Source organism: Sinocyclocheilus anshuiensis, unplaced genomic scaffold, assembly GCF_001515605.1.
Source record: "Sinocyclocheilus anshuiensis isolate Anshui unplaced genomic scaffold, SAMN03320099.WGS_v1.1 scaffold935, whole genome shotgun sequence".
Taxonomy (NCBI): Eukaryota; Metazoa; Chordata; class Actinopteri; order Cypriniformes; family Cyprinidae; genus Sinocyclocheilus; species Sinocyclocheilus anshuiensis.
Window position 1 is genome coordinate 84,802 of NW_015544174.1, and position 12,514 is coordinate 97,315.

A 12,514-nucleotide genomic window follows, 5' to 3' on the forward strand; every position below is an offset into this window, starting at 1 on the left:
AATGCCAACATAATTTTCTAGTCTATTCAAAAGAATGTTGTGGTCGATAGTGTCGAATGTAGCGGTAAGATCCAGTCGCACTAATAGAGAGATACAACCACGATCGGATGATAAGAGCAGGTCATTTGTAACTCCGATGAGAGCAGCCTCTGCACTATGATACGGTCTAAATCCTGACTGGAAATCCTCACAAATACCACTATTCTCTAAGAAAGAACATAGTTGTGAGGAGACTACCTTTTCTAGTATCTAGTATATTCCAGTTCTAGTATCTACCATAGACAGAAGAACCATTTTTGGTTCCTCAAAGAACCACTCTTAAAATAAAGGTGGGTTTTCACAACAAGGCCATTGAAGAACCTTTTTTTTATGTAAAGAAACTTGGAAAAGTTCCATGGATGTTAAAGGTTGTTCATGGAACCATCAATGCCAATAAAGAACCTTTATTTTTAACCGTGAATTCTTAAGAACCATTTTTTCTTAATGTGAAGAACATTTAAAAAATCTAAGGAACCTTTTGTGAAAGGGAAAGGTTTAATAAATGTTGAAGGTTCTTCATGTAACCATAAATGCCAAGAAAGAGTGTGGCATGAACAATGACTCTCATAAAGTCATTTTATGATGCTTTTTTCTCATTTTTGGACTCCCTGGTCTCCATCCACTTTTATGGTATGGGAAATAGCAGTGTAAATATTCTGCTAAACATCTCCTTTTGTGTTCTTCAGTAAAACAGATCATACAAGATGAACAAATGAAGGCAAAAATTTAATTTTTGGGTGAACTATCCTTTAAACCTCATTGCTGAATCTGAAAGTTGTTGTGCTTATACAGGGAGAGGACTAACTTACTGCATTAGGCAAATGTGACTGTGACATCACAAGAGAGTAATAAAAGCCCATTTACCAGCAGAACTCAGCCAGTACATCCATCCATTCAACAAAGAGTGGTCTTGTCCTGGAGTTACGGTGCAGTCACAGGAGTATTGGTGAGTATCCACTTCTTTACTTGAGACAAATTGTTACCTTGGTTGATTCCATGGTGTGCCGTCCACTGAGTAGGACCCACGATTGCTCAGATTTGGATTTAAACACTTGTTGTTCAATACAAAGAACTTTCTGAGACAGTGGAGAGATGTTTCATATAGTTGTTGTTCATGTTATTTGGATTCTGCATACATGGGAGAGGCAGTGAGCCACAAGAAAATCAAGTGACTTGCCTTAAGTGTCAGGGTGACGGATGCAGCACAATGGTGCTGTTGTGGAGGTTTAGGATGGGATGGTCTTGCATGGGGTATCCTGTCGGTGTCCACACACACTTTGCAGAGAATTGTCCATTTGTGAGAAACTGTTAAAAAGTCTGATAAATGATTAATGCTACTATTCCGTTTAACAATAACTGTATGATATGTAAACCAGAGATCTTAAAAAGATTTTCTTTTTTAAAAAGGGTTTAATATTGAGCTATGAGACAATGTAATATGAGCAAATGAATCGTCTATTCTAGTCTGTCCCAGGACAGGATTGAAAATGTCACTGTGTAGCCACGTTTCAACTTTGCTGAACTCTATCATATGACATGGAAGCCTCCAGTTCTGCGTGTGCGTTCCTGTAAATGTGTTAGTGCAAGCTGTCAAAGCAGATGAACAGGAAACACATTGTCACTTTAGAGACTTATATTTTTTATGTGTTTTCTACATTTGCTGAAGTAGAGGCCTTCTGCATTACTCCTGTATGCATATATTCTACATATTACATTGAGACTGATTAAAAATTCTAGCTGCACTTAAAATTTAAACAGATATTTCTCAGAAAGTGACGTATGCCATGTATGTTCTAATGAATCATAAAAGAACAGGGTGCTTAAGTTAGTAAGAGTATTTAATAGATTCAATAGTTTTATGAAATGCAAGATACATTCTTAAAATAAAAGATAAATTTTATGATTTAGATTAATGTTGTTTCACTTCTCACAATTGCAAATTTGTAACATATTTTATATATTTAGAATTTTTTACAGAGAAAATAAGCCTGTTACTGTAACCATCTTTCTTTCTTTCCTTTTCTTTCTTTCTTTCTTTACAGCCCTAAAACATTTTACATACACAACTGTTCAAAAGTTTGAAAAAAGTTTTTGAAAGTCTCTTATGCTCACCAAGTCTGCATTTATATGATCAAAAATACATTAAAAATTTAAAATAAGTTTTAAATAACTTATTTCTGCTTTAAAACATTTTAAAACTGGTAATATTTTTAAACAATTGTGCAGTGTAATATTTTTGGAGAAACCTTTTTTTTCAGGATTCATTGATGAATAGAAAGTTCAAAAGAACGGCATTTATTCTAAACAAAAATTGTTTGTAACAATATAAATGTCTTTGTTGTCACTTTCGTTTTATTGTGTCCTTGCTAAAAAAAAGTATCAGTGTCTTTCAAATATATATCAAATGGCTGTGAAATCACAAACTTCAACCAAATTCTGAGACAAAATATCACTAATAGTATTTGGCCCTAACAAAGGCAGAATTATTAGTTAATGACATATGAACTAGCAATAATTAATGCAGTAATCATGACAGAAAAATACAGTTTCTCCTCTATGTTCACACTGCTTTTGGGTTAGAGAGAGAAGGCATTGACAGATGAGAAGAGGATTTTCTTTTTCTTTTTTGGTAGAAGTGCAGACAGGAAATAGAGAGTGCGAAGGAAAGATTTCATCAGTGGCTTTCATGAGCCCAAATGCCCTTCAAATAATGTGTGACAGAACACGAGATTGTAGATTCTGTGAAGACTATGATTGACAGTGCTTCAGAAATCTCCTGCAAAATCTTGTGACTCTAATTCCTGGTGTTCTTGCTGACGGTACAGTTCATGTAACGAGACAAGCATGAACAGTCGATGGCTGCTCAGATATGCTGTAGTCACAAGACACTGAGGAAAGAAACACTGTTCCCACTGAAGTCGAGGTTCAAGTAAAACACATTGCTGCTGTTTCATTTGGTTATAGTTTTGTACAGTGGTGAACAGTAACCGGTGTTTTGTTGTTGTACTCGAGTATTTTATTACTTTAAAAATGTGATCCGATTTGTGAATAAATCAATCTTTTGCACTGATTTTCGATGTGATTCATAAACTGCACTGAATGATTCATTTGTGAATTTGACTGATCCAATAGCTGTAACATCTAACTGATTCAGTGATCCAGTTGGAGCAAGTCTCTTTAACAAGAGAAATATGATCTTTTTTTTTTCTCAAAGCAATAAAAAGATCTTCAAAGCTTAAGTGTGTTGCCTCCTCAAATCCATAATGTCATACTGAGCTCTAACCTTAAGCACAGAACTTTGGTAAATCATAATTATGAAAAGAATGGTTGACTTCTTATGTCATAATGTTGACTTTTTATATAATAATTACGACTTTCAATGTTATAATTATTATGACTTTGTCATCATTTTTACTTTTTGTCTCATAACTACAGAGTATCTCATAATGTTATCTTTTTAAGTCATAATTATGAATTTGTATATTGTGATTATGATGAACAAAAGCATGATTTTTTCTTTTTTTCTTCTTGGAAATAGGCTTCCATATTATGGAATGTAACACAAGAAAATAATCAACTTATAGATCAATACTCTTAATACATAAGTACATTTAAAAGTAAAACGTTTATACTTTTACTCAAGTGAAAATGACAAAGGAGTGCTTTTTCTGTTTATATATTATAATATTTCAGCAGGGCATCTGTATTTTAATTCAAGTACAGGATATATGTACTTTATCCACCAGTGTTATTTTAGTATCGCTTTTCTACTATAACAATTTGAAATTGTTTTTAATTTTGTGTTTTCCATTTTCATTTTAATCTTAATTAAGGTTTTAAATTAATTAAAACTTTTAATTACGTATTTTTTATTTCGTTGTGTGTTTTTGTCATTTTATTCATTTTTTAAATTAGTATATACATTTTTATTTCAGTTTTAATTTTATATTTTAGTACATCAACTTAAATTATATGAAAATGACAAATGTTGCTTTGGCAACTAGCTAAAATAAAATAACTTTAAGGTTTTTTACATTTTGTTTCAGTTAACGTTTATTTTATTTAAAGTAATAAAAATGTCTTGAGTTTTATTGTTAGTTTTATTTAACTATAATAACCCTGTCAACCCCCACTTTGAGCTTTTAGTTAATACCAGCAACAAAGAGACTTGCCATAAAGAAAGATGACAAGAGCAAATGATCAGCTAAGCAAACAGAACAAGTCAGGTTAGACTATGATTATAAGAATTAGCTCATCCGAAATGACAAGTAGAGAGAGAAAAGTGAAAAAGACAGTTAGTGAGCATCAAACTGTGTACAGGGGAGTGAAAGTGTGCAATAATTTTAGATAAACACTGGCACAACCTGCATGCCAGAGTCATGCCATTATCAACATCTTGTGCTCCACAACAATACACTGTCAATAACATCTCTCTCACTTTTTTTCTACAGAATGGGACAAAACCAAGGCAAGGAGGGGGAGCTAGGGCAGGACAACAGCTCTGCAGGACCAGAGGAAAAGGGACCAAGCCCAGACCCTGGGGGGGTCAAAGAGGAAGGAAATCTAACCATTGAAACTCATGGTGTCTGGACAGATGAGGAGAACACAGCCGGAGGAAGATTGGATGGAGGCCCAGGCAGGGAGTCACCATCACCTACACCAGTGTATGGTTTGGATTCTCATGATAAGGTGTGCGCTCCCACGGATGGGGGGGTTGTGGAGGGAGGAGATGGCGAGAAAGAGGGAGGAAGAAAGAGTAGCAACGAAGACAGGGCTGAACCGCTGGCTCCACAGCAGCTGAATGGAATCACACAGTCTGACAGCTGCACGCAAGGCACATGGGAGGCTGGAGAACCAAACCACGACAGAAAAGACTTGGAGAGTACACTAGAAGACCATCAGGACAACCTTAGGTGTGACCTTCCTGGTAAAGACAAAGTTGAAAGCCGTCGCAAAGGAGAAAACAGGAGTAAAAAGCGTGCTTCATATGTAAAGAACGAAATGAAGTCTGTCTGTGGAGATGACGACAAGCTAAAGAGTCAGGAAGAGGTCAGAAAACTCGATTTTGAAGCTGCCTGTGATATTAGTCTAAAGAATACAGGGCCTACCTTGGAGATTCTGGAAAGGAAGGACATTTCAAAACCATGTGGTGGGGATGCCAACACCAACGTTCACTTCACGGTTCAAAACCAAGCTTTAGTCATTACCGAAAACGTCATGTTGAAGACAAGCATGACTGAATCGCAAAACAAGAGGCTGATTAACAAGCGCACAACATCAAGCCTTGTGATGAACTCACAAGCGGAAACATCAAAGGACACTACTGAGGCAATTCAGCACAGCAAAGAAGAAAACCAGAAGAAGCTGCCAGAGAATCCACATAAGGTTGTAACAGAAACCCCAAACGCTGAACATTCCTCCCCGAAGAACGTCGAAACCCAAGGGTGGTCTTTGAAGGATGTCTACTCAGCCAGAGAACCAGAAATCCCACATGCTGAACGTTCCTCCGTGATGAACATTGAAACCCAGGGGCAGTCAATGAAATATGTCTGCAGAGCCAGAGAAAATGTTACGGGGTGTCAGCCAACAGATGAAGTCATAAAGACCAGATTTACTAGCTCATCTCTGGCAGGTGCGGATTTACAAAGCAAAGCTGTGAGTCTGGAAAGAGCGCAGAGCCCAGAGGACCTCAGCACCTTAGAAGTGGCATCCAAGTCACCTTGGGGTCACTCTGAGAGCCATCGACAAATATCTGCGGGCGAATTCACACAGGATGAGCTTCAGAAAGAAAGGCAATTTAATGTGTCAGACTTGGAGAGCCCTTGGACAAAGGAACCTTCACTTGGGAGATCACCCGCTGGAGGTCATAAAAATAAAGATGGCATAAGAGGGACTGAAGAAAGAGAAAATCTGGAATCTGCTTCAAAGGGTCCGTATCATTCCCATGAAAAAAAAACTGAGATAAAAGATCTTTCTCTGCATGGAACAGAAACGGAAGAGGGTTGTTTTGTGACATCTAATATTGCCAGTGTAGTTATGCTGGGTGAAAACAAACCCTGGCTACAAAGCTATGAAGATGAGAAATGTATTACATTCTCTGAAGACATTACAGATTCGAACCCCCATTGTAAATCTGATGTTCAAGTTATGCAAAAAAATGAAAAAGAGGATCTCCCTCTTGTAGCAAAGGCCAAAGTACACACAGAGAAAAGTCTGGCTGAAATGAGTCCACAGGCAGTGATACAAACCCTTCCAGAGACTACAAATGAGATGGATCCAGAACGTTCCTCTTCTATAAGTGCAGTGATTGATGTAGAAGATGCAACAAAACAACAGAGGTTAGATGGAAACGCTAATGCTAACTCAGAGAGAGACCAGGTCGGCAAGTCTAATCAGAATACCATCAGCTTGCGCAAGGAAACATCTGCAACTGGTTCCATCTCTGAGCTCATTGCTGGTCTTGATACTGCAGCTTCAGGTCGCATAGATGATAGGCCAAGTGTGGACAAGAAAACAGAAGTCACTCTGTCTGGTTCTTCTCAACTTCAAGAAAAATGTTTTTTGAAGATTTTTACAAATGCGTCAACCCATTCCACTATAAGCCAGACAGACGTATCCGATCAGGTCCGGGATGGTTGTGCTGCTGGAGCTGCATTAGCACACACAGCAAACACATCTGCTGCACAAGATGTGCAACATTCCTCCTCCATGTGCAACCTAATAAGTATGCAAGCTAACGAGAAACAAGATAAAGAGCAGAACAAGCTGTCGACACAAGCAAATTGTCATGTGTTAGAGGAGAAACGTTCAAGCCAGCTTGACCAAAAGCACGCAATAGAAAGCAACCCAACAACCATCATGGAAACACCACAGGGTGCACAGAAAAGACATGTTTCTGATATGATAAAGGAAACTATTGAGTTGCAGAAGAAGATGAAGGAGTGGACCAAGCCAACTGAGGCCCGAGTTGATCTGACCTTAGATCCAACACAGTCTGTGAAAGTGTCACAGATGAAAGCAGCATTTGATCCACCAAAGAAATCACCTGACAAAGCACTAGAGAGAAAACCTTCAGTAAGAAAAGGTAGGAACATTTCTAAGAAGGATGCTATTAATGCATGGACCCCTTGGTGGATAGAAAGATGGAGCAGAAACCCCATATGTTGCATTGTGTTGCTATTAAACCAGACCAATATGGCATGCTTACAGCACCATATGATTGCACTTTTACATACTTTTTTTGATCACATTTGCATTGCAAAGCCATTAAAGTAATCATTATTGACGTTTAGTCATATTCTTGTACATTAAAGGGGTCATATGATGCTTTTTTAAAGATCATTATTTTGTGTATTTGGTGTAACAGAATATGTTGACATGCTTTAATGTTCAAAAAACACATTATTTTTCAAATACTGTACATTATTGTAGGTTCTCTATGCCCCGCCTCTCTCAAACGCTTCGTTTTCTACAAAGTCCCTCCTTCCGACAAGCGCAGTCTGCTCTGATTGGCCAGCTGACCCAGTGCATTGTGATTGGCCGAACACCGCAAGCACTCGTAGGAAATGTAACGCCCCTTACCATAATCACGAGCTTCAGCTTTCAAAATAAATGTAAAGACAGAGCCCGAAAGGGGAACAGAGTCGCGTGACAGACACAGTGATGAAGCTGGTATGTCTTGAAATCGCATCATATGACCCCTTTAATGTTGGAGGAACAATAAAACTTAAGCTTGTTAACATACATTTTACTTAAAACCACTTTTAAAAATGTAAAAATATTTAAACTATAAAATATTGTTTTCTATATATAATATTATTTATTATTAACCAAATCTATTATTTATTTATTTATATAGATAATTGTATGCAGCAAATAATGATATTGTGTGTCCCAGCATAATGGTGCCATCTTGTGGCAATTTCCGTTTAGGAACCTCAACACATCACAGCTCAAAATAGAAAAACACTATCCAAAGATTAATTGTGTTTATACTTTGTTGTATTCTCACTATGATACTATCAACGTACTAATCGAAGTTACTTGACGTTTACTGACTTCACTGCGTGTATGACGTCCGCAAACTGGTTCTACAAGTAAGTGCAGTCACGTCGTCCACATTGAACTTCGTACCTGTTCACGCTCCGAATGGGCGGGGCTAATACGAATGTGTTTTGTGATTGGTGAGCTTCAAGGCCACTCATTTCTCTTTTGTCTAATCACGTTCTTCGTGGGGCGGGGAAAACAAAACAAGGCGTGGCTTCCGGCGAGTCTCGGACAAGTTGAGTGAGGCAGAGGCATAGGGAGCATTCGCGCGATTAGGGACCGCTGTTGGGAAACTAAAGCTGTGTATAGTACAAAATTAAAGTCGGCCTTGGATATATTTTTCCTACGACAGCTGAGAAGGTAAGAACAGGCGCATACGCGATCTGTCATGTAATGTTTGTAACATGAGGCGAAGATTGTATTGCTGTGGGTAAGTTTAGGAATCTGTCCATGTGAAGGGATCATGGCAGCGTGGATCAGGCCAGATGGGCAATGCTCAAAACGGGCATTGACTTAAATTCTGATGTCTCATATCTGAACTGACATGCTTTTAGGTTGGAATATGTAATGCTGTGATTTGTATGGATACATTAAGTTACGCTTTTGACTTAAAAAAAGTGTGGGAAGCGAAAGTTGCTGCATCTGGGTCTGTTTGAATTTTAGAATATTTGAATTACAAATTATACTGATATTAATAATATGGAATGTTCGTTTTTTTCCGGTTTTAAATTCTTAGTATTGAATGTTAGAGCCTTTCATTTGGAATTGCTCATGTGAAATGTTCGATTCTTGGAATGTTTGTCTGCTGATGACATTAGAAGAACAGAGCGAGTGAGTGATCGTTAAACACATAAAGCTAAAGTTTAACCACTTTAATATGCATCCAAAGCCAATGTGATTCATCTGAATTTTTTTGGCAACTTTTAGCTTGCTTTGCTAAGGTGAGGTGTTGGAACTGTCAGTCTGGACGGTGTTCACTGCTCAGTGCAAAAATGAAAGTTTAAATCAGTATCAGATAGAAGTGTCAAGCCTTGGAACAAATGATCTCCAGAAGATATGCAGAATCATCAAATTCGTTTAATCAGTCAATACATTTGCAGAGAAAAATGTAGAGAGATCATTTATATCAGTGGCCAAGACGTGTTTAAACAAGTTGGCTGAACTTCCTGTAGGTGTGGATTATCTTGTCAGATACAGGAGGGTGGCTGCATTACAAATCATCTTTGAAACTTAATACAGTGTGATGTCTAAAGTTTTAAACATTAAGACATGATCACCACTTTTGAGAAATGTTGTTGAAGTTTTCATATACTTGAGATAAACTCTGAAATAAAGTCTTGAGATAAAAGCTGTTTTTTTTTCTACATGGAGTGGGTCGCCCCTTTATGGGTGCTGCCATGTTGACAACATATGATTGTTCTTGTCATACAGTTGACTTAATACTAATATTACATTTCATTAAAAACAGAGCTGAGATTGAAAATAAATGCAGGGACATCTGAAAATGTATCAAGTTTCTGTTCACATATATCTGGTTTTTATTTATTCCAACAATGAATAAAAACCAGATAAATGTGAACCGAAACTTGCTGAGTGCACCTTCAGTGCAGTGAGGTTTCTGTTTAAAGCCTTCCCTTTTCCTTAGAAGAACTTCAATTTTTTTTACGATGCAAAAAAATGCTTAAATGTTTTAATTTCAGCTGGAAGAACAATAGTTGTTTGGTTATTATTATTCCATTCAGCATGACTCTTAACCTCAGGCCTATCCCTGTAATAAGCATAATGGACTATAAGGCGTTTTAGATTAAATTGCTAGTCTTTGTTTTGAGTTATTGAGATTGCTTCAGATCCACCCTAAAAATGTTAGTTTACTGTCTTGGTAGTTTACTTGTCTTTTTGCTTCTTGCATTAACCTTCAGTCATCTCAAAGGAGGAGAACAAGTGTTTGGACTGTTACACCCGGTTAGAGTTTTAGTGAATATTATGTATGTATGCAGAGTTTTCTGTGGTTACCCATGTGTCGACCACACTATAATATTGTCTGGCTTGTTTCAGTTTGACTCACTAACTTGCCAGGCAGCAGGAAAGAATATAAAAATAATGAAACCTCAAATGCTGTGATGTGTTGTAAGGCTTTAAAAAGAAAAAAAGTTCGTTTAGAAATCTAAGAAATGCCAGATATATTGTGTATTGTATTGACTGCTTTCTGTTTGCAGTATATCGTTTGTTTTGACTTGGCATTTACAATTCCATTTCATGGATTAAATTTATCAGATATATATTTATAGAATAAGAAGGATGAAAGAACACATTGTACATGGATAAAAGTGCATTATGGTTCAATTATAGCCTTTTATTTCTTTTTTCAAGAGACCAGTCTTTGTTCTTGTTTAGTCATTGCTGGTGCATGATCCAGCTTGAGGCCACGCTGAAATCTTGACATAGTAATGTTTGGGCTGGCCGTCAGAATGCATCAGCCTGTTTATGCATATGGACATCATTGCATCGGCTCCTCTGTGCCGGTTTCCTTGTGCTCCTTGGGAAATGGGTCAGGATGCTGGGTAAAATTAGTCAGGAGATGCAGGAAGTTGCCGCAAGGCTGGAAAGGATGCAGCTTCGGGAGCGTGTGTGTTTAAGAGAGATAGAGAGAAACAACTGGACATATATAGGCAGAGAGAATCTGTTGAGAGTTTTAAGGAAGTTTTGTTTCCTCTAAAGACCTGACAGGTTCAGGTTGCATTGCATATTTACCAGATACCGTTCTTGTGTCCTTTAGGCTGCATTCATCAGAGTATTGAGCGTTGCGATGGATATCTCACCATCAGCAGGTATGCAGGTTTAAATACAACCTTCTTCAAGACTTGCAGCTGTCATTATACAGCATTTTCTTTGCTGAAACTATACTGTTGCTCATTTAAGAAAGATTTGCCCCATGTGACATTATGATTAAAAACAGTTTTGCAGCAATTAACAGGTTAGAAGCATCACTGTGAAGTCTTTTGACGTCTCAACCTTCAGTTTGATTCGCTTCTGTTCATTGTTTACCTGTATGGCATTTAGCTGCATAGTCAAATGTCACCTTTTACAAGCCGTGTTCAGAGGTGAAGTGTCAACAAGACAAGGGCTTTTGTTTGTTTATTACGAAACTATTGATTTTCAATAGTTTGAGCTCTGATTTGAATGCTACATTTCATGGCACTTTATTTGTTATAAACTTTAAGCTGATGTTGGTTGTTTGAGTTGTGAGTTTGTTGTGTAGAAGCTTAGCCCACTGGGTTTATAAATCGGAGCATTTAAGCTCAATTCACAGATTGTAAAGTTTAACCAGCACATGTATTCGTCCATAAAACCTAATGTTTTCCTAAGGTGAATAATGATGTCATAAATCTCATTTAATATCTGTATTTAGGGCTCTATTAAATCAGTTTTATTTTTCCCCAATTTTAGTATTTTTAAATTTTTGTGTTTTCTGATTAAACTTTTCTGGATTCTGTTTTATGATTTATTAATACAATTAAATTTGAACAGTTCCTTTCATTTTTTTTTGACACCGTGCTGCACAAGAGGTTTTTAGTTGAAGTTAAAACATGGATGAAAAATCATTTTATATTCCTTAAGTTTTTTAATAACTCTATTACTGTTGTCGTTGTTATTACTTTGAAGTAAATTTTTCTGTGCAAGAGTAGGCTATATTTCTGTCATAATTTCTTCAGATCAAACCAAACTTCTATTTTGGCAAGTTGTAGTGAAGACCTTTGAGTTTCTGTGTATCTAACAATAGTTTTTTTTGTAATCCAATAAAATGGTGAAAAGCTTGTAAAGTGACTCTCAGAGAAGCTCTGGAGATGGAAGTTCATGTGTTCATGTCCTCATATAGTGAGACAGCAGAAGCATCAATCGTGTTTGAGTATGTGCAGTTGTTGTGCAGTAGCTGAGCAGCTCATTCACAAAGAGACACGTTATATTGTAAATTTCATTATTTATGATTGGATTCTGTGATTCCAGCTAGGGCTGTCAAAATGGCTGAAAAACTAAATTCGAATTTTGTACTTAAATACTATCAAAATTCAAATTATATTCGAATTTAAAATGCATGATTTCAGTTAGGGTGAAGAAAAGCTTTTGGCTTCTCTCCTGAGGCCACAAGAGGGCGCATCGAGCAAAATAATACTAATGCACGTTTATTCAAAGCATAAGATAACATAACTATCTGTGAAAAAAGTGCATAATGTTTCAAATAATGTTTATAAACCAATTATAATTAAGTTGCTTAAACAACTATAAACAAAACAGCATCATGTATGTATGCATAGTTTAATACAAAGGGCGGAAAGCCAATCACACAGAGTAAATTTTTAATTTAACCCTCAATCGGCCCCTGGGGTCAATATGACCCCAATCAACTTTTACTTAGTTTAATAAAATGGTT

General features: G+C 36.9%; 2 protein-coding genes across 3 annotated transcripts in view; both read left to right on the forward strand.

Annotated features, from left to right (window-relative positions):
* The first annotated feature begins 936 nt into the window (after window positions 1-936).
* LOC107696049 (microtubule-associated protein futsch) lies at window positions 937-7,258 on the forward strand. The gene is made up of 4 exons (XM_016496195.1): window positions 937-985; window positions 4,491-5,483; window positions 5,601-7,169; window positions 7,249-7,258. The coding sequence occupies exons 2-4, from the start codon at window positions 4,492-4,494 to the stop codon at window positions 7,256-7,258; spliced, it is 2,571 nt and encodes an 856-aa protein (XP_016351681.1). The 5' UTR covers window positions 937-985; window position 4,491.
* A 1,047-nt stretch (window positions 7,259-8,305) lies between these two features.
* Window positions 8,306-12,514, forward strand: part of LOC107696062 (coronin-1C) — a 56,037-nt gene continuing 51,828 nt past the window's right edge. Inside the window, exons 1-2 of one of the 2 annotated variants that reach the window (XM_016496207.1) lie at window positions 8,306-8,445; window positions 10,862-10,913. In XM_016496207.1, coding sequence (XP_016351693.1) covers window positions 10,892-10,913 — 22 coding nt within the window. In that variant the 5' untranslated portion in view covers window positions 8,306-8,445; window positions 10,862-10,891. The remainder of the gene's footprint in view (window positions 8,446-10,861; window positions 10,914-12,514) is intronic. The other variant, XM_016496208.1, reaches the window with a different exon arrangement.